Source organism: Hetaerina americana, unplaced genomic scaffold, assembly GCF_022747635.1.
Source record: "Hetaerina americana unplaced genomic scaffold, ioHetAmer1.1.p SCAF_6, whole genome shotgun sequence".
Classification (NCBI taxonomy): domain Eukaryota; kingdom Metazoa; phylum Arthropoda; class Insecta; order Odonata; family Calopterygidae; genus Hetaerina; species Hetaerina americana.
In genome coordinates, this window is record NW_027287205.1 from 38,541,010 (window position 1) to 38,568,971 (window position 27,962).

At 35.5% G+C, this 27,962-nt stretch overlaps 1 protein-coding gene and 1 long non-coding RNA gene across 2 annotated transcripts; both read right to left on the reverse strand.

The window, feature by feature from the left end:
- Positions 1 to 203: 203 nt before the first annotated feature.
- Positions 204 to 3,488, reverse strand: LOC139694939 (uncharacterized). The gene is made up of 3 exons (XR_011702252.1): positions 3,424 to 3,488; positions 458 to 504; positions 204 to 374 (listed from the first exon to the last, which is right to left on the reverse strand). It is a non-coding gene; the product is annotated as an uncharacterized lncRNA (long non-coding RNA).
- A 1,010-nt stretch (positions 3,489 to 4,498) lies between these two features.
- Positions 4,499 to 26,833, reverse strand: LOC139695309 (osmotic avoidance abnormal protein 3-like). The gene is made up of 17 exons (XM_071594015.1): positions 26,786 to 26,833; positions 25,670 to 25,792; positions 22,830 to 22,985; positions 20,550 to 20,649; positions 20,316 to 20,483; positions 20,211 to 20,255; positions 17,172 to 17,429; positions 15,611 to 15,750; positions 15,112 to 15,367; positions 13,458 to 13,695; positions 13,299 to 13,352; positions 12,214 to 12,520; positions 11,061 to 11,221; positions 9,459 to 9,678; positions 5,777 to 5,897; positions 4,763 to 4,906; positions 4,499 to 4,644 (listed from the first exon to the last, which is right to left on the reverse strand). Exons 1-17 carry the CDS (start codon positions 26,831 to 26,833, stop codon positions 4,499 to 4,501), a joined length of 2,685 nt encoding a protein of 894 aa, XP_071450116.1.
- Positions 26,834 to 27,962: the final 1,129 nt, after the last annotated feature.

Here is a 27,962-nt window from a genome sequence, read left to right on the forward strand (position 1 = left end):
ACTAAAGCACAGATTTAATTATAAAAAATAACAGTTGATATTTAGTGGATGGAAACTCTATCCATCAAACGTAAATGTTCAAAGAGAAGTATCCAATTGTTGTGACTCTTTTACTATTTACAAAGGATGGACATATGGGCTTGACACATCCAACCATTTCAAATGCCAAAAACTTTATATGCAATTGATCACTTTTTGCTCCATAAGAGTATGTACCTATTAAAGGACTCTGCTATTGCATTTTATCTTGAAAAGAATGTTGATTCCACCCAGCTGTTTGATGGTTTGAGGTGAATGATTTATGCATTTGGTCCCGGGTCCAATTATTTGGTCCTTGAGATATCCAGAAAAGAGGTGCACCCATGATGATTCTTCTGAAAATAGTCTAATTTTTAACATATTATTTGCATTTCAGACATGTATTTCTCATCAAATTAAAATTTCATTTGGTACTTACCTACATACTTTTTGACTTTCACAGCAGTTTTTTTTTAAACTATGAATCTGTTTCCAAATTAAGGAGGAAAATGAGATACTTTTGAGATATTAATTATCATTAGAGTGCTACAGGCATTGTTACAAAGTGGGTTCCATAAATCTATCATAACATCATGGTTAATTAAGAGCTCAGTTTAAGGTTAAATACAAGCATAAAGGAACTGTAACTCCTTCCTTGTATTTGTTCAGTCTCCTTTCGGTCCACTTTACTTTTCCCATGCTTCCCCCACATTTTTAAAGCTAATAATCTAAATGTATCCTCTTGCCTCAGCTACCAAAACTCTGTGCTAAAAAAGCTACATCCCGTATATGTAATATCTTCAGTGATCTTTTCTTAACATCCTTACTTGAGGCAACGGTCATCTACTCCCTTGCCTTTGTGAAAGTTTCTTTGCCTAATACAGTTCTATTTATATCCCTACTACTTCGACCAACTTCTTAGCCATCATATTTTTTTGAGAATCCCATTCCCTTTATTTTTTACTATCAATTCTCATCCCATTCCTATAATACTGATTCTACAATACAACAAGTAATGATTGAAACTCTTTGGCTGACTAAAGATAGATTGTCTACCAATCAAACTGATATGATACTTTCCCCAACTACTTTCACTTCTGCCTCCAAACCATCCCATGGCTCTCTTATCATCATATGTATAAACACTGATATAGATTTTTAAAACATAGAAACACAAAGAAAGGACACTCGCATACAAGAGAGACAGGTGTATTTCTGACATGGACCAGGTACATGACTTTCCCAGGAAATTCGGGTACCCTGAAAAACAACTGAATATTAAAATTCTCAAATTGCCAACCCAATACACCCACCCCTCTCTCCAAACCAAACCGCCCAAAATGCCCCAACCTTATCACCACTTTCTTACCCAGAACCCACAAAATTAAACATATAATCGGTGAACTCTTCCCAATTATTAATAACAGTCAGTCCACATGACTTTTATTCCCACACTGTCCCTCCATTTCGTTCAAATGCCTGTTGAACTTGCAATCTTCAAGTCGGCAAAACCACCTGTGGGCATCCCTATCTCTTCTCTGCCTCTGTCTGCACCATGCAACCACCCACGCTCCAACTGCTGCCATCTACTAAGACCTGCCACCACCCTTACTACTAATGCCCAACCCAATGCTACCTGCACCTCAAAAAACATTGTATGCATTCCGCCTCTCCTGTAACTTCTGTCCTGCCTTGTACGTGAGTGAAAGCACCACCACCCTTTCCCTCCGCATGAATAACCACCACTATTCCACCAAATTTCCCATCTTCCTAAATTGTCCCATCCCTACTCACACTGCTTTCCACGACCAATCTTTCAATGACTACTTTCTTTTGGTGATTAAAACCCTTCCCAAATATGCAAGTAGCTTTGAGGTCAGAACCCGTGAGATGGAACATATCTGGGTGCTTCAGTCATTTAAACCTCCCGGACTGAATCAAGCCCAATGAATCCATCCAATAACCACCTTCACATCCCCTCCCACCCCCTTGTCTGTTTCCTATTCATCCCATACCCGTCCTCCCCTCACCCTTCTCCCACACATGGAGCAATGATTCGGGCTAAAATTTTATGTTAAGTTCAGGAAATTGGGTTTGAAGAACTTGACCATGGTTAAGGATGTTTATGGAGATGGAGAAATGTCTCAAGTGATGGTTTTCTGCTTGCACAGGATGTTCTGGGAGGGTAACGAGAAGGTTGACAATGAATAATGCCCTGGACATCCAACTACAACACAGTGTGATGAAGATGCGCAAAAAATGCGACATATACTCAATTCAGATTGACCCACAAGTGTTAGCATGTTAGTAGGGTGCAATATTCAGAAAATCACCGAGTATTGCATTCTCACAGAAGATTTAGCCATGAGAAAGTTGTGTCTAGATGGTCCCCAAGGTGCTGTTAGAAGACCTCTTGGACCACTGTGAAAGTGACCTGAATTTTTTAGAATATGTGGTCACCTGTGATGAGATATGGGCCTTAAAGTATGACTCAAGTACAACCCCTTTGAGTACCATTTTGGACCACTGGATTATGTCAAAGAGGCCATGACGAGGTGCCTGAACGAGATTCTCGTCGACACCTTCCAGCAAACATACCAGAAGAGTGGCAGAGGTGCTGACATCGGAGTGTAGATGCACAAGGATGCTGTGTTGAAGAGTTTTAGTAGTTTGTACTTTGATCTGAGATAAAGTTTTCCCTAATTTATTCTACTTATTGTTTGGGACAGGCCATGTATATAAATAATAACAGGTGATAACGGGCAATCTCCCCTACCTTATCCTCCTCCCCTGCCTAGGGCTGTCCATTCCAACTCTCTCCCCCATTCACATCTGTGCAGTCTCTGAATTAGTCATCTATCCCTCCAGTCTGCTCCTATTTTCTGGCATAAGTTCATTATATCTACCCAATTTACTCTGCTGAATTCCTATTAAAAATGTAGGAAGCAAACAAGTATATCCCGGCACAGCATTATCCTCAACTGTTTTAGTGTACTCAGAGATAGGTTCATATATTTGCTTTATGATGGAAGAAGTTACTAATTAATCACAAAATTTGCTGAATACTGGTTTTATGGAATTATGTCACAGCATGGGAAATTCAATTAAGGTTATGAATGCAATAAAATAATTAAAATCAACATATTGATAGTATATTAATTAAACTCCTGTCGTAATATTTTTCAATTGTTTTGTATGCATACATGCATATGAATTTATCCCATTGCATATTTAAATATTCCATAAAAATGTCTCGGACAACACTTTCTGAACAAAATTGACAAAGGTGAGTTCAGTATTATCCACTGAAAAACATTTTTTTATACAGACAATGATGTCAACCGCTGTGTCCTAAGAATCATAAAAATAAAGTAATGATTGCTAAAAGTCATTTTAAAAGGATACATTCTCAGAATACCACTCAAGTAGAAAAATGTAGTTTTTTTCCATAAAACCCATAAATTGGACCTGAAAAATAAAAGCGTACAAGTTTTAGACAAGTTGTTGGCAACACAGCAAACTTGTTGCTGTTTGCATTAAATGTCAAGATGATTCAAATAGAGTGAAACTCAAATATTCATTTGAATTGACGCTGGAACTACTCTGAAATTATTTTTAACTTTGTGGTCAAGTCCAGTAAATCAGTCATATTTTCACCTTGTTCAAGGTGGATAGTGGAATCCTTCATTTTCTATGCACACATATTGGTATGTTGAATCATGCCCTATGCTCTGGAAAATCGTGTTTTGATTTGCTAACATATGATTAGTCTTACCGACTCCGTTATGTGTTAAATTTAAGAATAAAATTGGCTGGATATAGCATCTCGAGGCATTGAATGAAGAAAGACTACCAATATTATCTTTCAAATATAGACCTAAGAAATGGAAAGATGTTGAATTCCCAGGGAAGAGATTGAGCATCTCATGGATCAAAGGAGTCTCATTTTTCCAGCTAGAATTTTTGAAATATCTTTCTTCGCTATCATCCAAGTTGTAACGATGACAGTTCTGATCACCACTCCTTTATTATTAGGCTAGGGAATTTTAGTCCCATCCAGCATTTCAGCATTCATTTGTCTAGCAATCACAGATGTGTCCACCTCCAGGATGCCATGGCAGTTGGTATCTGATTTCAGAGATGAATGGACATGTCTCTGAGCCTAGAGCATGGTATCATTTGTTGTTAAATGCAATATTATTATCATACATTAGCTGGATTGTTATTTACGCCCAAATCCATGAAGCATCTCATCTGATAGGTGGTTACTTCTATAACATGTGAAAATGTGAACCAAGTAGAGTCATATCATTATGTTCATTTGCTCAGCATATAACAAAGCAAAACTACTCTATTTAATCTTTCCAATTATCACCCGCTTGTAATTAATCAATATTATGAGTTTCATTCTATGAGCATCATAATATACAGTAAGTGTGTATAATAAAAGTGGCACATTGGATCTTATTTTTTATTTACCTCATGCAAACTCCATTGTATTAATTTCATGTTTTCCTTTCTTTCTCATAATCTTCTTTTCTAAAACAGGGAGAGTTTCTAGCCTGGTGGGCTTATGACTGTAATTGCCAGCAGGCTTAGTAAGCCCTGAATTAGAAGGGTTAAATGCTATTGAAATTCAAAGGAGAGTAAGCAATAAATAAATAAAGCCAATAAATTTTAAAAGAGACAAGGCACTTGGTATATTCAGTAGCTAATGTCATTCCTGTATAATATTGAGACTCACCTGCCCAAGCACTGTTGATACTACCACTCCATGTACTATTCAAACCAATGCCTCCACTTCCAGCAACTGAGTTATGAAAATAAATAGTTGGTCGTCTCTGTAAAGCCATTTCAGACTGTGCTGCTGACCCATGGCTTGAGTAGCCTGTCAATGAAAGAGGAATATGTTTCCAAACGAGTCTCCAAATACTGCGTCCACATTATCATGTACAAATATTTACCAAGAGAATTTTTTATGTAAACATTGATAAGAATTTAACATTATATACAAGCCTTGTACATAAATTACTCAGCAAATTTATCATGTTTTGCGTAAATTTTAAACTTTGCACAATTAAAATTGTTTCACATCCTAAACTTTCAATAGTTTTAACTGACTTGTAAAAGATTTTATCAAATTTTCTTAATTAAAATTTTCTTGCTAAATTTTGTCATAGAAAGATGTTTCTCCACTGGATATACTTACATTTCTGATCATAAGTTAACCTAGAATTTATCTATGGCTTAAGATGCTTACACCTACTTATGTTTTATTGTTAGATACATAACATCTGGGAACATATATAATGGAATAAAGGCCAGTGTGGTAACCAAAGTGTAATAGCTTCAAAAGTGTAGTCCGCAAGGTTTCTGGTTAAAATCTAGTGAATACCTCTTGCTGACTCTCCCCACTTAACCAAGCTCCATAATTTTCTGGGTGCTAAACTTTTCTCAGAAACCATAGGCAGCACAAGGAAAGGAACTGGTTCCATTATAATTAACGACTGAATGTTACAACCTTAATGATTAGTACCTTTAATGCACTGAGAACTTATCCTCTACCCTGCCCTCATCTACTAAATATTTAGGTGGATGGCTGTGGTATGCATTAGTGTCATTTTGCAGCACAATGAAGTACATAAGTTAGTATCTACGGAAGCAAATAAAATTTTGCCGACTTTTGGGTAAATGGCTAACAGCTCTACTTCCATAAAAATAACATTGCAGGTGGGTGTGTAGCTATGAATGTACTTACTTTTCCACCTGCCAAAGCTTTTTGATGCTTCTTCTTTAGCTCTGTTCAACAATTCAGCTGCTCTCTTAGGACGCATGTAATTTCCAGTAAAATCTTCGGCTTCACTGCGGTCAAGTTTTAACTGTCATGGAGTGGAAAATTTGGCAACATTATTATGGGTATGACGAGATTTTATCATACATGTCTTTACTAGAAGTTGAAGTTATTCATCAATTACTCAATATATTTTGAATTAAATGCATATTTAATCATTGAAGAACCTTATACCTGAAGGAACTGAAGATGCTTTGATATGGTAAATTTAACCATTTGTACATATTTAGCAATACTGAACTGTATAGTAATAATGAGTGTTTAAATTTAACAATATTTTGATGAAAATATTAACTAATGCATAGTAAATTTTACTATTCATAGAGTATCATTAGTATTTCATTATACTATTCCAGCTATGTACTCTCATACCTAGTATTTACATATATTAACCCCATAGTTTCACCTAAGTTTGCTAACCAAACTCAAAATAATGGCATACTATGCCTTCATTTAAAACAGTAATTGATATGGGCATTTTCAATTTAATTATTCACTTTAACATTAAATTCTCTGTATGCTTATCTTACATTAGATTTGATTTAGAGGTCCTTCTATCCATTTACTTTGGTGAATTTTATTCTCGTGTTAATTTTAGTATCCTCTTCTGGGGTCCATCTCCCCATGTGGGCATAGTCTTCAAAAGCCGAAAGAGGATTATACGTATTATGAGCAATGCTCTTTGTGATGCGCCATGTAAACCTCTCTTCAAAAGACTTATTTTATTACCAGTACCTTGCATATACATATTTAATGTCATCTTGCATACCTAGGGTAATATTTCTCAGTACAAGTCCAACCACAATTACCATAGTCACTATACAAGGACCTGCAATGACCTGCACCAGCCAATTGTCAGGACACACAATCCTGCCCATGGGCCCAAAGCAAAGGGCTTAAGGTTATTCAATAAACTTCCCCATGAAATCAAATATGTAACAGAAGTACCTATTATCAAGGAAAAGCTGTTCAACCAATTGAAAAACAATTTGTTCTATTCTGTAAATGAATACCTGGAATTGTTGCTACTAATCAATTCCGGCTTAACCAATTAATATGTAATTATACTAGTGTATTGGTATGTGTTATCTATATAAATATAAATATATATATATATATATATATATATATATATATATATATATATATATATATATATATATATATATATATATATATATATATATATATATATATTTATATTATATATATTGTATTTCTTCTAAAATTTTGAAATTTATATCTGACGTGTCCTATATTTATGTATGTATGAATATGCAACAAATCTCCGGACAAATAAATGCATTATTATTATTATTACATCTAAATGATTTTGCTGAATAATTCCTATGAAACAGTTAAGACTCAAATTAGTTAGTCATTTTCCTAAACTGACTGGTTGATAAATATATTTGAACCGAAAGAATACATTATTTCTCATAATAATCAGAGCTTGTAATTTTCTTGCCATTGTATGTAATTTTTAGCTCCAAACATTGCCCCGTACCTTGAATTTATATTTAACAAATCCCTCACAGAGTGCAAAGTACCTAAGATTTGGAAAACCGCGCAAATAACACCTATTTTTAAAAGTGGTGACAGGGAGGATCCCAGTAATTACAGACCTATATCTCTCACTTCTATCTGTTGTAAAATCTTAGAGCACATAATTGTCAGTTCAATAATGAGACACCTTGACAATATTAACTTTTTAAGTGACAATCAACACGGATTCAGGAAAACCCGCTCCTGCGAAACCCAATTAGGATTATTTACACATGATTTACTTGTATCTGGTGAGAGAGGTAGGCAAGTGGATGCCATCTTCTTAGATTTTCAAAAGGCATTTGATAAGGTCCCACATGGTAAACTCATTCATAAATTAAAGGTCGCGGGTATAAACAAAGGCGCTATAAGTTGGGTTAAAGATTTTCTTTCAGAGCGGGAACAGAGGGTAGTCCTTGATGGCGCTAGTTCCGACAGCGTTCGAGTCACGTCGGGGGTACCTCAGGGAACTGTGATCGGGCCGTTGCTTTTCTTGATTTTTGTTAACGATTTGAACCGCGAAGTGAAAAGTAACATTAGGATGTTTGCGGATGACACGGTGATCTATCGGGAGATATCTGGGGATGAGGATCGTTTTATTCTAGCGCAGGATTTGGATTGCATTACTAAATGGTGTTCTAACTGGGGATTGACTCTAAATTATAATAAATGTTCAGTGGTAAATTTCTTTAAAAGATCAACGGGATTTGCTTACAAATTAGCTGGAGGTGACCTAGCAGTAGTTGATACGGTAAAATACCTAGGTGTCACATTCACTAAAGACTTAACTTGGGGGACTCACATACGTAAAGTCTGCGGTCAAGCAAATAAAAAATTGGGATTCATTAGACGCATTGTCGGCAAAAGTGACTCAAAGGTCAAGGAACGTTGTTACCACGCTCTTGTAAGGCCTCATTTAGAATACGCATGCAGCGTGTGGGACCCGAGTGAAATAGGTCTCATTCGGGAAATTGAGAAGGTTCAACGCCGGGCAGCCCGTTTTGTAAAAAATTCCTACGATAAAACGCAAAGCGTTACCGAAATGCTCATGGATTTGGGGTGGGAATCATTAGAAGAGAGACGATTCAATGCAAGACTGAAATTATTAAATAAATTCAGATCCGCATGTTTCAGCACCGAGGTCTCGCAGATTATTCGTACTCCTACATACATTGGTCGCTTGGATCATGTATATAAAATTCGGGAAATAGATGCCAGGACTAGCCGACTCAAGGACTCCTTCTTCCCACGGACAATACGGGATAGCAACTGTAGGGTTATAGATAGTAAAAATCCACTTGCCACCCTCCGTGTCTAAAAAATAATTAGTTCTACTTAAATGCATGCTCCTTCACTAACCTTATGTGTTTTGTTATAATAACCCATTCTTTCCGCATGACATCATTCGTGTTCTGTTCATCTGTTTTTAAGTTTCCCTTTCAGTCCCTCTTCCCTCCCGGCGGGGGGGAATTCCTGCTACCTGCAACGTTGGGTCGCATTCCCTTCCTTTTACTGTCTCTTTGGGGGGTAGAGTGTTTTGTGGTGCATTTTCATGTGGTAGTGATGTTTCACATTCTTGCTTGTTGTGTCTTGGCTTGCGTGTTTTAGGATGGCTTTCGTGCTGTATCCTGGGGTGCAGTTTTTTGTTGTTTTGCGGTGTATGTGTTTGCATGAGTATTGGATGGAGGGAGTTTTGCATGAGTGTGTGCGCTGCTGGGGTGTAATTTTCCGTGTTGTTTTTTGCATGTGGTATTTTTCGTTTTTACGGTTGGTGACCTAACACCCCCCGCCACACGCCCTTGCGGCGGCTTGCGGGGTATTATGTAGATGTAGATGTAATTTCATTTATTGATTTTCATAACTATTCTATGTCTGGAGTATTTTCACATTCTACATTTGACATGGGGAAATCCATTTCCAAGAAAATATTATCTTTTATTTAAGGTGTAGGATGTGAACCTCTAAAAATAGACAAGCTAGATCAGCTTTTACAGCTGTCATAATTCAAATCAAGGGGATGGTGAAACTAGTATAGAATGTTTACCTTTAGAACACTGCCCGCATCTTCATCCTCCTCTCTTATCTCCTCAATATCAACTATGGAACCATCCCTGTTTATCACTTCAATCTGCTGCTCACCATGCTGATTTGCAAAATGTGGTTGTGCAGGTGGAAATCTAATCCTCAAGGGAATCATCTCTGGCAGCCTCCAACGCTGGGCATCCTCACTCCACAGAGCATCCTGCTTAATTCTTTCTGGATCGCTATTTAAAACAAGATTAAAGCTATGATAGACAATTCATCTCCAAGCATGGTGGTGCATGGGGTATTGGTTTGGTGGAATGTCTAGTGGCTACTCACTCTGAGGACCTGGGTTCAAAACCCACTGGTTGCAGAATTTTTAATTGGTATCCCGATCCCTACTTGAGAGGAGAGTGCTTAAAAATGAAACACCGTTCAACAGATGAGACGTTAAATTATGTGACCCCTTGGCACCTTTCGTTAATATTAGGCTGATCCTGGATTTCCCTCCATCCTTCCTTAATTCCCTGAAAGTCCTACCTTAATTCTACTTAATTATCCATCCTTTTCTAATGAACTCAGCTGTTGGTTGCCTTCTCTAATAACTGCTACTGCTCCAAGAGTTGTTTTCAGGAAAACATTTAATTCCAATGAGGAAGTTGTATCGGTAAAAGTTATGGTAATCATATAGGTCATTGAGACTATGGAAATAATATTAAATCAATACATTCAATAAATAATAAAGTTATTCATTCAATAAAATACATTGTTGGTATAAAAAGTATGGGAAAAAGTTTCTGAAAAATAGATTTATTTCAGATTTGCAACAATGCCTCAAAATTCTTCGAAGTACATCCCTAGAACGTCATCACACTTTTGCCAGAGGCTTCTCCATGACTTGAAGACTCCCTGTTAGGCAGATTCTGTAAGGCCCTTAGGGGTATGATTGCCAGCTTCTTCGACAGCACTTGGGGTCCCATGGTGTTGTCCCTAGAGGGAGGACTTCACTTTCGAGAATAATAAATAGTCTGCTGGGGCCAAGTCGGGACTCAAAGGGGGTTGGGGAATCATCGCAATGTTCTTGCAGAATGTCTTCATAAGCAGACACTCGGCTCTGCTTTTGATCGTCTCTCATGACCTACGGGACAAGTTAAGTGCAGATCTTTCACACCGCCCAATTTTCAGTGATAATGATGTGAACTGCCATCATGTCAATGCCAGTACGATCTGCGATCATGCACACACTTGTACAATGATCTGAATTCAGCACTTTACCCACATGTCAGGAAAAATTGTTTCCAATAATTTTTATACAAACCTAGTACATGCAGTCTTTTATTAATTATTATGGTTCGGATTTAAAGTGAAATATGTCAATGCTACTTTTATCAATGAATATGATGCCCATTTCTCAACTCAAAGTCAGTAAACATGAGTGAGTGAGCAGTTCTAATATGTCTCTATGATACTTTGCAATAAGGATAGTACTAATGGTAATGCCCAGGTGTCCTTTTGACCACTTGTTTCTTCGTAATTTAACAATCTTATTTCAAATGCCTATCCTTGTGTAGTCAGTGATTCGAAAAGGTCAAAAATATATTACAATAATGAATGAAATACATACCTGTAGTTACATTCATACTTGAGCGCTGGCACTAGTTTGTCAATGATTTGGTGATGAAGTTTCAGTTGCTGGTTTTGCCGCCTAATTGTTTCCAAATAATCTGTCCTTTCACTTTCAAATTCACTTTGAAGGTCTCTTATTTCAACTTGGAGTGCTTTCACCTGGATCAAATTATTTAATATTATTGTTTGCTTTCATCCATATACTTAGACACTGAGAATTATTTGTGTGTGTGTATATATATATATATATATATATATATATATATATATATATATATATATATATATATATATATATATATATATATATATATATATATATATATATATATATAGTATTATTAAACTGATGATCATTGCAGGTGCCTCCATTTTAATCGAAAATGCTGCGAACAAGTTGAATTAAGAAGGATATGATCTTGCAAGGTAACAATTTTAAGTCCTAGTATTATATCAATATTAACTTGAAAGCATGTTATTTAGTTACCATAAATTACTTAATTTGTACATTAAAACTTTACACCAAACATCTTTATAGGCAATGAAAATTACAAATAATGGGTCTGATATTCATGTTGTTCATATGAAAACCACTACTAAGCCTTCACAAGAAGGCTTAAAATCAGTCAAATCTGCTAAAAGAAAATCTGTTATGGGTGAGCTTTCAAAGCTCCAATCATGTTAAATTGAGATCAGAGAAGCTAGTTTTCAAGTGAAAATTAGCTTCTCTAATCTCAAAACTAATTTTCAAGTGAAAATTGTCAGTTAACAGAATATATACTACATGTATCTATTTAATTTTTCACCACAGATAGTAAAACTATTTTGCACAAATAAAAATCAGTACTTTGCTTCCCTAGTGAAGAGAATAATTATTATAAAAATAAATTCTCTTTTGATAAGTGAGTTGTGGGCTAATTTTACAAAGGTAGTGTATTTTAATATTGTGATAAGGGGATATTGTGACCAAATTAAAATATCTAAAATATTATATATATATATCTAAAAATATCTAAAATATTATATATATATATATATATATATATTTATATATATATATATATATATATATATATATATATATATATATATATATATATATAAAAGTTTCAATGTATCAGCTTGGTATCAGGCAAAAAATATGTACTCACTCTGTTTTTTACTTTCTTAAGTGCCTCAGTTTTTGAGATAAGTTCATCTCGAACATCACCAAAGGCTTTCATCAAGACCTTCTTCCCCTCTGCCCTGTGGTTACTCTCATGCCCCACCACAGTCTTGTGGTCTGAAGCACTGGATTCCTCCTCATCCTCCAACTCTCTCTGCTGGACCATTTCCACTGCAGATGCCAAAGCTTGCAACCGTTTCTCCACCTGACTTCTCCGCTTTCTACGTCTCTCTTTGAGAACTTCATCATCCACTCTCTCCCCACCAACTAAGGAGGCCTGAACCTTAACCAGTCTTTGGTCCGATAAAAATGTGCACTGATTATAATATGCCTAACAATATGATATAACATGCATTTCACATTCATGGTCATCATTAAAGATGGGAAGATTACCAAAATATATACCTGGGCTCAATGATGGTAACTTTTCTAAATTTGTTATCAGTTATGAGAATCAATTGCATTTTCAGAGGGTAAACATTTAAGAGCCTATGGGCAGATTACGTTTTATACAGTTTTCATAAAATTTTAAAAGTGAGAATAGGGTATGAGTTAAATGAAAGATGAGAGCTCTACTGCGTTCATGCAAAATCATCATTCTAACAGATGCTAATAGATTTCAATGCAGATTAATAGAAATTTTGTCAACTGATAAATTGAGCTAACTATATCATGCTTTTCACTGGCACAATTCACCGAGGGATATGCAATTATAGCCAACAGAAAATATCTGCATTACATAATCTTCAGCAATTTATTTTATTTATTTATTAATATATATGCAGATAATATAATGTGTGCTCACTAATCATTAACATATGTGTACTGTATTGATTCACATAAAGGATTCTTAACTTCTTGGTAAGCAATGAAGCAAATCTAAGAAGCCTGTCATTATATTAATAGTTATAGAAGTATGGAAAATGAGAAAATTATCTACATTAACACTGGAAGACTAAGGTTAAGCATAAATTATGTACTAGAGTTTGACTCTAGATATATTGTGAGTTATGATTAATAAGGGATAGTTACGTTCAATAAGAAATTTTAGAAATAATTTTGTCCCAGTACCTGTAAAGTACTGCTTCTGGAACTGGACTCGGCGCAGTTACATTTTGATATGTGCTAAAAGAAAAAATGAACACAGAGGCCAAAGTTAAAAAAAAATGAATCACTGAGAATCACAAATTCATTACTTGCACAAATAAATTGCTTTATTCAGTTATTTACCCTGGCCATTGATTGTCGTTAACAGGGGAAGACTCATTTTCTTTTGATGATGCAGAATCTGTTCCTCCCGAGTTCAAAGATAAAATGTCAATTTCTCCTTCTCCTTCCCCTCTTCTCCTTTGCTTTTCTAGTTCATATTGTCTCCTTAATTCCTCTATGTCTGCTTCCAACTTTTCTTTTGAATCTCTAAGCTTTTTAGTTTCTTCCTCCAAGTCTCTTTGTTCCACAGATTGATCACCTTTGAAAATATCCAAACATCATTTATAAAACTTCACATCCTTCATTTTCCTCATCTCAGACTTTACTCATAATTCAATTGCTCTGTATTTGGAAAACTAGATCTCATATCACTTGAGGAAGTTGATCCAATACACTTTTTGAATAAGATGGAAAATTATTAATTTCAGAAAACAACAGTTACAATTCATGATTTAAAATGCTTATAAACTATATAAAATGTCAGATACTGTTATATGGAGATTGAGTGATTCAATAATTCCTTAGAGAAAATCCAAGAGATGCTGCTGGTAGTATTTGAAAAGGTTTGCTTTTGGTGAGTTTCTTCTCTCAGTAGACTACTATTAAAGTTTCATCTATAGTCATCACATGGTTTCATTTTCATAGCCTTGAAGCAATTAACTTTTGTTCATTTAGAAAAATTAAAAAAAAAATTAATTTCATGCAGGGATTACAGTTCTATTTCAAAGACTTAACACCAAAAGAGATCAAAGCTGAATTGGATGAAGTTCATGTCACATGTGATCCTGTGTTTTCAGCTATTTCCAATTGGATAAATGAGTTAAAATGTTGTTGTACATCCAAAAATGATGAAGATTGTTCAGGATGGCCAGGGGTAGTGACTTCCTCCAAAATAATTGAAATAATCCACAAAATGGTTTTTAGTGACTGAAAAATCAAATTTCACGAAATAGTTGAGGCCACCTGCAAATTACAAGGTCCAATTTTTTCAATTTTGGACCAAAAATTAGGAGCGAAAAAAATCTCAGCAAGATAGGTACTGTATTCTCCCTCAGAGGAGAATAAATGCAATTGTGTGGGCGATTCAAAGGCTGGTTTTGCTCTTGTGCATCTGCACATTTTTGATAGTGAAAATTATGGAATAAAAGTTCAAATGATTACAACATCCACTGTATTCGACAGATTTAGCCCCCGGCGATTTTACTTCACTTCCAAACTTGGAAAAATGACACATCGGAATATATTCACATTGAATAAGGTTTTTGCCAGCACAGATGCCTATTTTGAGGACTATATGAATTCCTACATTTTTGGCAGCTTCCAAAAGTTGGAGAAATGCTGGGAAAAGTGTTTCGAGCGAAAAGGATATTTCATTGAAAAATAAAACAAATCTATCCATATTAATTTGTTTCAATATTTTCTCTTTAGGACTTATTGAATCACCCAGGTATTATGTGATCAGCAATACTGCTATCTTTTTATAACTATTTGATGTTCTTTTCACAACTTATATCACAGGCGGACAATGAATAGGCAAGATAATAAATTGATCACTTCATATTTTAAGGCTATATTTAAATTTCTGGTAAAAATGATAATTTACATAATCTGCAATGCAAGTTGAAATAATGTGACCGGAACAATATTATGGATGTATAAAATAAAAATAATGCACCTTCCTGGACTCCATTCGAGTCGATTATGGCAGATGGTGAGTTACCACTTTCACGCAGAGCTCTCCTGAGCATGTCAAGCTCTTGTTTAAACTGTCGTAGGAGAGCATCCTTGGGGTCTTCATTTTTCCGTGGAGTGTTCTCAATTTGCTTTGCTCGATAGGCATAACGGAGGGTGCTCAATGACTCTGTGTAACTGGATGATGCTCCTGAGACACATGCTATCATCAAAGTACGAGTATTTCCCCCCAGAGAATCCTATTTTTGGTCAAAAAGGAGAAAATGAATTTACCAAGCTTTATTTTATCATTAATCACATAATACATGCATATTGATGTTATACATGCAGTGTTAAAATTATCTTATATGCATTGCTAACTAAGTTAACAAATAAGTTAAGATTTAGCATTGCATTGCACAAGAAATTTCAGAGAAATTAACATTATACCCCAGTATATCAATTAAATAAACATTTCCTTTTGAGTAATTATAAAATATTACCTGTAATAGTCTTGTTAACTTGGAATCCCGATATGGGACATGCTTAGATTTACCATCAACAAGAGCAGATATGACATTGCCCAGCGCTGACAGTGATAAGTTAATCTTAGTTGCTTCACGTAAACGTTCTCCTGTAGCACCTGCCGAAAAGTTTGAAAAAAAAACTTTAGATTTATAAACCATTAATGACATATTTAAACCGTTAATGACTTGCTTATGCATAGGATTTCTGTTCTGTGATTGGATTACCTAATTATTTTAGCAGTTGTTAATGATTTAATGCATTACAAAGAATAATTTTCATTAATAAAAGATTCTGAAAGGGTTTAGAGATTGAAAAAGCACAAAAACAATGGATTTTGAGGGCAATTAAACTTAACTGTTGATATCAAGCGCCACTTTCATTTAAAGTCTATTAATAGGTATTAAATCTACTCATATTATCTTGCCTCAGGAACCAAATTTCTGAGCTATAAAAAATAACTCCATATTAAAGTTATATGGTTGTTGGGTGAAATTTGAATAATGCATGGAGATTGAATACAGGAGATACTCCAAGGCAATGGGATTCTTAAGATAGTAATTGATGAAGAGAGAATTCTGGGAAATAAAAGAAGAGAAAGGGATTGAATTGGTATTATGGATGAATTAAGGGAGGCATAAAGTAGGAAGAACAAAAGAATGAGTTATTGTAACATTTAGCATAAGGCCTAAGAATATATTTTTCACGCTAGTTATATCTTAGGAGTAGATAAGTGTGAAGTGCCAGGGTCCCTCAAGTGCCTAAGCCATGTGGAAGTCAGCAGACTACTAATTACACTAAAAAAGAAAATAAAATTATCATATATGTCACATTAAAATACATCAATGGAATATTGACTCATAAAATTAGTGTACTTATGATGCTATAATTAGGTACTTTAAGTTAGGAGCCAAATTGTTACTGCACAAAACAAATGCATAGGATAGGCTTACCAAATGTTATATTGTTCTGTGGCATGACATGAGGCAATATGGTTTGTTATTAAATATTTACTCAATAAAGACCGCTGAATAGTACACTGAACTTGGAAATCTAGTACACTTTTCAATTTGAAATGAAGCTATTACAATCAATCACTGCTCTCAGGCCTGCATGCACTGATTATTAATTTGAGATGTTTTTTAGATTTTATCTTATGCCACAAAGTTAATACCTAAACATATCTGCATTCAGGAAATGTGTCAAAATTTGTCTTTCCCCTATGAGAGAAAGAGGGTCAAAATGTGCCTTTATTATGCACCAGAATAACAGTTTCTTAGGTAATACTTGTTTTGAATATATTGAATTTTAAAAACGTGCCTTTATTATGCACTTGAATAACAGTTTCTTAGGTAATACTTGTTTTGAATATATTGAATTTTAAAAACACGTACCTGGAAGTAATTTAGGACTAATATTTTATTTCAAGAATAAATTAATCTATATGAAAAGAGTCTGTTTTGGATGTGGCCTGGATCTTAATCAAAACATTATCTTGGTGACTGCCATAGTTGATTTCGGAAAGGTGTAATTTATTACCTGTTTTCACCTGCCGCTCACTTCCAGCCAGGTCCACGAGGTTGAGTTTCCCCCTCATTATATGATCATCTTCTCCGGAGCAGAAACCATCGTCCACTAGGGCATCAGATGTGATCATCTCAAGGGAGAGGGTGAAGAGGGAGTGAGAGCGGGAAGATTCGGCATTCATGAGGGTGGCCCCAGATGCTCTGTACGTGAGTCCCTTGAGTAACAGGTCATGGCAGTTCGCTGGTGAGTGGACAGGGTGCCTGGACAAACCTGAACAGTCGAAAACGGAACGGGAAGCATGGGTAAAAAATGTTATGATCGCAGGTCACCTCCAACTTATGTATTTGAGAATAGACGCCAATGGAACCTTCAAATGAGACTGCCATGGAGAACTTAAGAATGAGATATCCATAAAGTATATTCCATTTTCAAACATCGCGACGGCGTGCACGCCGTTTTACTGCCGGTTTCGAAATGTTGTAACCGTGGGCGGAAAGTTAGAGGACTGTGGTTTTGAATCAACTCTCCGTATGCTGAAGTCTAATGCTTCAGTTCTTCTAGCTTCACTGGAAGGGTACCGTTATTGGCGTGATGTCGAAGGTCCATATTGACCCCGGATAAGAAACACAATTTTAAAACCATTTCAATCATCCTGCCGAAATCAGAAATAAACCTTTCCATTTTTAATCACGAGAAGTTTTACAACAAAAATTAATATTTTTTAGGGTTGCGGTTATGGTTTTGCAAAAACACCGATATCTTTCCAAGGATCAAAATGTATCCATAATTCTAGCTTTCTATGCTATTTATAGTTTTCATTCTATAAGATGCAATTCGTTAATTTTAACACAATAGTTTTTCATGTATGATTACCGAAATTTGTCCGAACGCGCTTTTCGTTTTGATCTACACCCTCTTTGCGAGATTCTCTCTCGCTAACAGCCATTAGAATGTATTTGACACCAATTATTTTCCACGTGTATTTAGCGTACACATGCACCTTTTAAATACTTAATTATACTTAACGATAAAACCATCAGATAAACAAAGTTTCAAATGCAACGGTTCTATCATTTGGAATCCGATATTGGTTAATTTATTGGCCCGGCAATAAAGCCATTTTAACACAATCGTGAGTGCTAATGGGACGTGGTGCTACATAATGTCCAAGAAAAGTAAGATGCTAGTCGCATGTGACGTTTTTTGAAAAAAAGAGGGACAGATAAAATTGGGGAATGCCTGTCAAAGGTGCCCTCGTTTAGCAGATGGACTTTCTGTTTCCTGTGCTAGATTATCTGTCGCAAATTTCAAGGTATCCTAACGATGCCCTTTGTATTCCAGATGAGGGTTTCTTCAACTTGAGTCCGTGTTAAATGAGAACTTGATCATTTGCAATCATCTGTTGCTATTAAACAAGCTTCTCCAATGTTCCGTAATTCTGTTGTTGAAATTTATTCCTGTTTGACCAATTTGTCCCCAATGTCTCTCGCAAGACCTTCCCCCGTCAATCCCTTATTCGTCACCTATCATTCGCCACCTCAATGAAAATTTCAGTTCAAATTCAATCAAATTACTAATAGTGCACCCAGAAAAAAGTATTTGATACATCCTTAACTCTTACGTAGACTGTGAGTCCTTTGGCCATAAAAGTAGATAAAGTCAGGTAAAATTATTCTGGCGTGTATTCACCCCCTACCACACACCCTGGCGGTAGCTTGCAGGGTATTTATACCTTTAAAAAAATAAAAATAAAATAATTCCGAATTTGGAATACGTGCAGGTTATTTACTAAATAGATATTCATTGACAGAGTAATGGAAAAATTATCGATTACGAGGCTAAGTTTTGAACTGTGACGATTTGGAGTTAAAAAAGGTCACTCACGACTAAGTTTTGTCATACTTGTGACGGCATTAGAACACGAACGGCTAATTATTGCACTAGGTTCGTTCAAAATAAAAATTCTAGGGTGTGTAGATAACGTAATAGATTCAAAAAACTGATGATCTACAGGGGATCAGAGGTCGAGACTCGCTCAATCCATTGCTCTATCCGAAAACCTTAGCGGAAGTTTCCATCCGTGAATGTGAAATCTTGCTACTTCAAAAATCACATTTTATTTCCCGAAGAATTCTAGAAAGTATCAGAAAACAAGTATTTTTAAAAACCAGGATAAACTCAGAAACTGAGGGCCTATGGGTGAATTCTATCTACATCTATGACGCTCCTGCCTCGTAATGCTACTTGAACTTGTATAGGTCATACTAGGAAACCATTGTTAGATCAATATAATACCAGAACAAAATATACTAATAATTGTTTTACATGACCGTGTTTTATTGTCATTTACTGTTTAATTAAACCAACTTAATTTAATTTCACCAACAAAATTCATTTCAAGTATCAACAACCATGAATTAATCTTATAATGACACCATAGTGACAACGATACCACTTTAGGTTTCAGTATTAACACGAGCCTAATTTCATTTGTAGATTTCATTAAGATAAAAAAGTATTAAATCCTACGTCCTAATTTAATTAACGTTGTACAAAAGTTCAAAGACCACTCATCTGTTTGGCGTGAATCTCCTTACGAAATTATTTTGCCAAGAAATAGGAGATTTTACTGAAATAACGTTTTACGGACATACAATATGCAATTGAAACTAAAAAATATTTTCTTTTACTTATTTTAACATTGAGATATATTCTTATGTCTATAGCATTTCATTTCATCAATATTTCAGAAATAATATTGCCCTCCATTTTACTTAATTGTTGAATTAAAACAATCCGTTAATGTTTTCCGCTCAATTAATACACACTATTAAACTAATCAACAGTCGAGTGAATGAAAACTTAAAATCCATAAACGAGACGGTATCCGGAGATTTTCACAAGTAGGAACATCTAGATTACCAATTTCTGCCTATTTAATTTGATCAGAAAAATACAAAACACATCCCTTATAGGATTAGAATCAAGAGCTTCAAGGAACCAAACCGTTCGTGTCCATCTCTACGTATACCTCCAGCGGGCGGGTCTTACCTTCAACGTAAACCCCTTTGTCAGCATTTTCCCTCAGTTGGAGTCCTTTGTGAGGAGTGCCGATTTTCCCCGCGGCCTTGGTCACCGGCGAGGAGAGCGGCGAACTGGAAGACATGAATGACGAAGAGGAGCTGATGAACGGGGCGAGGAGATCGCGGATGTCCTCGTTGTATATCTCTAGGAATGAAGCGACGACGAGGTAGCGACTCTTCCTGACCGATGCGGATTCGAAAATGTGCTCGAAGGCGCGGGGGATTATCCCTCGCTGAAGACCTTCCCCAGACACGAGGTCTTCGACGTAATGGTCCACGTCTATGCATTCCTCCAGCACCTCAAAACTTTTGGTGGAGTTGCTGACGCCGCCTTGCATTGTATACGTTTTTCCGGAGCCAGTCTGGCCGTAGGCGAAAATGGTCCCATTGTATCCATCCAACACACCCTGTGGAGAAGAAAATGCAGGAGTCAGTAAAGCCAGTCCCCTACGTAAATGTCTCACGATGGAATGCTACTTTCGTACAAAAATAATTTTCACAAGGAGGGAGTTGATGAAAGAAACCTTAAGTAAGAATGATAAGATATGACATGTAAAAGCTGATATGGAGCGTGGGTTTATATGAAATGAAAAAATAGGCCGTTGAATGAAGAGAATGGAGGCGTAGAACGGAGGATTTTGAGATATGGGTGCGAAAATTAATGCAAAAAATAAAATGAAAGGAAATGAAAACAATAGAAGAATCACAACCCATGATAACGAGGAGAGAGTTGTCGGTAGAAATTGTAGAGTATTTAGATAAAGGATTTAATATTAAAGAATATGATAGAAGGGAGGACATTAAGCAAGCAAGGTATCGGGTGAAAATGAATAGCCAAGTTGGGTGAAATGAAGTTAGGTAGAGAGTATGCAGAATTGAAGAAGGGTTTATTGGTATGCAGGGCTTAACGATGTGTTGTGTTAACCAAGGTTTAGAAATGCAGGGTTGACTATTCAGTGACTCCCTCAAAAGCCGTACCTAAGACGATAGACTAATAAGTTAATAGATTAATAACAATCAAAGCAATTAAAATAGATTAATGATAATTATTCTTACAACGCAATTGTCGTAATATGCACTTAGCGTCTCTGAATATGGAAATAATATTGAAATATTAGATGAGAATCAATATTAAGAAAACAAAGGTTATGCGATTTTCTAGAAAGAAAAAGGGCAAGCTTAACATTAAAATAGGAGGGCAAAAACTAGAGCAGGTAGAACAGTTTACGTATCTCGGTAGTGTTTTGGACCAACACGGTCAAAGTAGTAGGGACGTAAGGAGAAGAATTGCGCTAGGCAAAGAGGCTTTCACAAGGAGGAGGGAGTTGATGACGGGGACTTTGAGTAAGGATGTTAAGAAAAGACTCGTAAAAACTTTGATATGGAGCGTAGCTATGTACGGCGCGGAAACGTGGTCATTGAAGCAGGAGGATAGACGTAGATTGGAGGCTTTTGAAATGTGGGTGTGGAGAAGAATGGAGAAGGTGAAATGGACAGAGAAGAAAACAAATGAGGAAGTACTTGGTATGGTGGGCGAAGAGAGGGGTTTGTTGGGAGAAATCCTATGGAGGCAGGAAAAGTGGATGAAGGGGGTGATGACCGGCAGTGGGATGTTGAAGACTGTGATGGAGGGTAGAATGTTGGGCAAAAGAGGAAAGGGAAGGAACAGGATAGGGATGTTGGACGGGATGAAGGGAGGAAGAAAGTACGCGGAGATGAAGAGGGACCTGATATAGAGTAGGATGATGGATTTTGTGTTTTGTTAGGAGTAATAAAATATTTGTTTGGTAGTTGTGTCCATCCAAAAACCTACCTTAACCGGTAGATTACCTTAAAAAAAAAATATCTATTCAACTGATTAACCAACATTGTCAGTTAAACTTCAGCATTTTTGGAATTCTATTAACTTGCTTGTATCTGATGCATTTCTGCATTAACTCAGAAAAAATATGTTTTGGATTTTAACAATAATTTTTTAAAATCGTTTCTTTTACCATGATTTCATAAAAAAATTAGAATTCCACTCAACACTTTTGAGGTTTACACATTGGTTTACGTAACGTTAATTGAATTACAAATTTAATTATTTTAGTGTAACTAAATTACACAAATAAAATATTTGACATAACCCTATAATTACATCATGAGGAAATCTCAGACATTGTCCTTTTATTTCTATTATTTATATCACTGAATAATTCTAGATAAAATGCGAAATCACCGAATATGGATTAAACAACGCGGTAAACTTAATAAGAATATATTTAATAAAGGGTCCATGCAAAAACATTTGAAAATACAATCGATTTTAAAGGATAAAAGATTTTTTCAACAATTACAAAGTTTACATTGGCTGCAGTTGAAATTCCGAGCGAGTTGAAATAAATCAATGGAAATGATGACATGGTAACTTTTGATTGGCTTTGATTGGTTGAAACATTTAAAATGTTTTGAAAAAATGCCTCAAACGTATACATGTAAAACTCTATCCTTTTAAATTCTTAGTATTTCTTCATAATTTAACATAGACCTCTAAATTCAATGTATCTGAAGATAAGATTAATTTTCCCATTAATATTTTCCTTACCTCCACAAGGGGATAGGCAATTTCGTTGTATAATTGACACGTTTGGGCTGATGGTGGATATGCTGCGTCAAACGTAAAACATTTCGGCGGTGAGGTTGGTTCTCTCGGGTTGGAAATTGTCACGGCACAGCCACAGCTTTCCACTTGAATTATGCTCTGACGAGGAAAGAATAAAATTAGCATAGGAATATGATATTTAGCAATGAATCTCAAGTGTCATTTTGAGGAGTTAAAAGGCGGTCAATCCAGATAGCAAAAAATACGTGAAAAGATGTCACGTCTAAATGTTGAGAAGCTAATAGTTAATTCATGTAGAAGTTCCAGGTAAGAAGAAAAATTTTTGTATATATATATATATATATATATATATATATATATAAACAAACAAACACACGCACGCACCCGCGGGCGCACACATATGGCGTAACAATAGTGCAAAAATGGCAGCTGCGTTTGAAACATGCACCACAGAGTAATTTTTTTGTTGAGTAGTTAAGTGGAGAAACAATGAATTTCGTCAATGAATGAAAATTGGCGATTCATCTCTGTCACTTCTAACACGTTTACAGGTGAACTAGGTAAGTTGCAGGACATCATTACTTCGCTTGGAGGCTCTTCTCCACCATGTCAGGCACACCAAGTATTGACAACATCGGCCTTAGTTGCACTCAACCTATGGTATTTCTAGAGCTATCGTGAACTTTCAAAGTTCTGGAATACTTCTATTGCACAACATGGAGAGTACATATGAAAATACTATAACTGGGAATCGTTGGTAGTAAAAAAAGTATGAGGCTAAAAATATGTAAGTTTAAAAGTTTCCAATTGACTCGCTCTAGGATATATATATATATATATAAACATTCTATAAATATATATATATATACATACTATAAATATATATGTATATATTTAGCGTTGTTGAACTGTTTTATTTGCGCTTTTGAACATCATTAGATCAATTTTATTCTATGACAACGGTAGCATAATCAATAATTATCAACATAACATTACCGCGTCAAATGATTGCGCTAACTATAATCACATTGAGTTGAAAGCCAGATTTTACGAAGGTTAAGTGATTTTAAACTGATTAGATTTGCGCATGTCTATTGACTTCATATATGTTTTAGAACCTAAAACCCCTCGGAAGGTAAGCCGCTCAAAGATCCACAAACTAAATCTGTGCTCGTCAACGAGAAATTTTGGTGGTCTGGGAGTAAATTCAAAACAAGCAGCATCAAATGTGAAACTAATAATTATAATTAAATCGAAGAGGCTTTAATGATTTTTTATCAAAAAAATTAAACTCCCATTTTATTTTAGTAAAATTAAATTTTACGAACATAATTTTTCAGATGATTGCACATTTCAAAAAATGCATGCTAGGTAACCAAATGATACGAAATTATGAGCATAGCGGTGCGGTGGGAATGGTTGAACGCTGAACTATGATTTCACATTTAGAAAGGATAAAAAGGAACACTTTGATAACAAAAGTGCAAAGTGCTGCTAATGCAATAATTTTAGAATGACCGAACGATTGAACGAACAGAAATTTCTCCAAAATCATTTCTACGGCTCAATTATTTTTAACATGATTAAACATAAAATTGATAAAACCCTACCAGATGCAGTAAAAATTCATATCGTCTCTCTTGAGAATATTTTCCCTTAGCCTGAGCATTCTCTTAGGGTTTTATTTATCGAGGCTCGCTAGAAACCGACTTTTTGTAATTAAAAAAAAAGAAAAAAATTCACACCTTAATATTCCGAGAAAAGGGTCTGAGTAAAAATTATTGCCGTTTTGACCACTCATGACACGCTCATGATTCATGTGAATGGCGTCAAGCTACGAAGGCATGCCACTCTATGCACGACATACACTTCGGTCATAACGCTTTACAAGCCTTAGAGCTCGTCCTATTATATTCGTGGAAAGATTAGTACGAGAAAAATTGAAGTTGTAAATTCACTTCATATATTTACTATGAGTAACAAAAAAATTTATAATGCCATATTTACGTTCATCTCGAGAAATTTTTCACTGAAACCCAAATGTAACCTTCAGCCCAAAATTTTAAAGCAGACTTTTTAAATAAGTCCCCTTATTTAAAGTAAAGTCTGTTTTTACTAACACTCGAGAACTTCACTTGTTGGTTTCCACGATTAGATTACACATTGATTCTTTTTGAAGTGGAAACAGCATAGCGTTGTTTCGAACGTAAATTTTTTAACACAACACGACCTAGGTTTCGTGCAAGTCCTAACATAATACAATCTAGGTTTCGTACGAAACCTAAATCATTTGGTGCCTTATATAAAACCTAGGTTGTCTTGTGTGAAATAAAATAAAGTTCCCACAAACACAGACGTAAGATTCTGAATGTCCACACGTAGGGTTCCTCTGAGATACCAAACTTTGCCGCTTGAAGCACAGAAATGAAATAAATCCAAGGTGAGACACTATAGCTACATTCCGTTAATATTCTCTTAAAGCTATGAAATTCCTATAAAGACATGCCTCTCGCATTCTTCACCAATTACCACTATCGTACAGTGAATATTCTTTTCCATTCAATGGTAAAACATGCATAGCTATATCAATAGATTGATTCTCCGATGTTTGGAACATACAATCAATAGCTTAGTGACACCACTCTTTCGATTTTGCAGTGGTAATACAACTTTGAAGAATAACTCATTCCACACAATAGAAAGTATTTAATCGCGTAGGTCCCTTTGACAACGGGACACCCCGAGTCTTTCGCGAATGTTAATCAGCGTGGTCATGACCTAAAAAGAAACGTTTACCTTAACCTTAATTCTGTTCTATTTACCTTGGGGTCGAGTTTCCTTTCCGCGTCGCTCATGGGGCGACACCTGACGACCACTTTGACCGTCTCCGAAGTCCCCCTTGCCCCCCTCTCGTCCTCTGAATCACCCGATTTCAGCATTGTCCTCTGCAAGACAAATACATGAAGACATGCGTTAACATAATTGGTAATGGTACCCAAGCAAACCTGATACCGAAGGTTATAAGGTGTCGTAAGGAATGATAAGCAATGAGGTGAAAGGGAAGGGAAAGTTCTTTGCAACATGATTAACAGTTTGAATTTGGAGAAAGATAGCATAAGCTCATCTATTATTATTAAAAGCATCGACAATCAAAATACTCTCAAACAAATTTATGTGTAGTAGCAGAGTGGGACAACTATTTAATGAAACTTTTGGATTCAGAAAAAATGTCTTAAAACACTAATTTGTCAAAAAGCGCCATAGATTAAATATATCGCGAGACAGCATGAGAATGATATGAACGAAGAATGATGAGAAATCATCAGGTCATACATTTCATTATTATCTTTGAGAAAATGCAAACAAATACATATTTACTTTTACTAGTACATAAATTAAGCTTCTTAAAAATCATTTACCCAGACCAGGATCCGAATCCCAGCTAGCAGGTAGATTTGAACTTAGTTTCAACGCTAAAACTCCTCATTTTAACATGAAATTCCTAGTTGAATTTACAATACTTTCTTCTTTTAGACAACGTAATTCCTTTTACTGTAAAATGTTAAATGAGATATGGATCTCTCAATTATATCAAATAGCTTTTTGAAGGGATGAGTGAAGTATGTGAAGATATAACATGTATACCGTGACTGATTACAACTCCTAACTGGCTACATGTTAGCATGCATACCTTCGAGCACAAATAATCAATAGCAACAAAACGCCAGAAAAGGTATTGGAAGAATCAGGTCAATGCCAAAGAAGAAGGAGCTCTATCCGGTGAATGAGAGCAAGGTCAAAGAGAACTTCATATTTTGAATAATTTCACAATGGCGGGGAATTTGAAAGGATGAAAACGATTTTGAAAGCTTTGCAATGATTTATGTATCGTTTGCGCACGGGGAATCGGTATTATTTGACATTGACCTCAATCTCACCTTGGCTTTTTGATAAGATCTTAGGAAAAATTGACCTAAACAAGACATATCTCACTCAGAACTGCAACGAATTAGTTTTACCTCAACACCCCATAACTTTGTTCGGTTGCATCGCCACATGGAGTTTTTTCCAAAATATAGACAAAATTAGCGTCTAAAATTTGTATTTCCTAGTTTTAAGTACTATTATTTCTTCATCAATGTCCTAATCAACATAATCAGGTTTTTGTTATTTAAAAAAATGATCAGAGAGTTGTGTATTATACCTTTAACGAAATTATTGTATTATTTTAATTAAAAATAAACTGAAATCACACACTCATCAAATTTTAAAACTAAAATGGAGTACCATAGAATAAAGTCCCTAGGAAGAAAATATCAATTCAAAATCATGAGCCCAAAAAATGCCTAAAATATCCATCAAAGCTATAGACAAAAAGTTAAATACACTCTCATAGCCAACATTTATATTTTGAGCTAATTATGCATACGCTTGGTGAGCGAGCACAAATATTCGAGACAAGGAGAAAAAGACGAATGAAACTTCAACGCAAATATGATAATACCGTTTGCAAAGGAATGACAGGACTGATACGGTTACTTCACTAAAAAAATTAGTGTAGTAGAAATAATTTAGTTCATCCTGTATACGTCGCATCTGACTAAAATGCTATCAGATGGCGTCATACAGATTTAAGATGTCCCACCCCTGTGGGAACAAATGAATCATTTCAAATAAATGAATCAAGTTCTTGAAACACATACGGGGAATATGTGGACAAGCTGACAAAAAATTAGGATTTATTGGAAGAGTACCAGGTAAATGTCATGAAAGTTTCAAAGAGAAATGTAATCTGTCATTGGTTAGGCGTTATTTAGAATATGCTGCAAGTATATGGGATCCTCTCAAAGTTGGATTAACTGCCGAATTGGATCGCCTGCATCGTAGAGGAGCTAAATTTGTAAAACGTTGTTATGATAAACTTAGTAGCGTATTCAAAATATTAGAGCAGCTTGGCTGGGAATCACTCACGGAGCGAAGATTAAATTACAGATTAAAGCTCTTACATAAATTGTAAGGCGGTCTCTTGAGCAGTGACGTTGAAAATGTATTATTTACACTCATCGTACTACGGTAGGAGATCATGCTAGTAAAATAGAGAGATTTAAGTGTAGA

Coding starts and splice junctions, on each gene's coding strand:
- LOC139695309 (XM_071594015.1), bottom strand. CDS start 26,833: ATGTCTTGTTTAGGTCAATTTTTCCTAAGATCTTATCAAAAAGCCAAG. Junction 25,793..26,785: donor GATCTTATCAAAAAGCCAAG/GTGAGATTGAGG, acceptor TTTGTCTTGCAG/AGGACAATGCTGAAATCGGG. Junction 20,256..20,315: donor TTCGTCATTCATGTCTTCCA/GTTCGCCGCTCT, acceptor CTCCTCACAAAG/GACTCCAACTGAGGGAAAAT.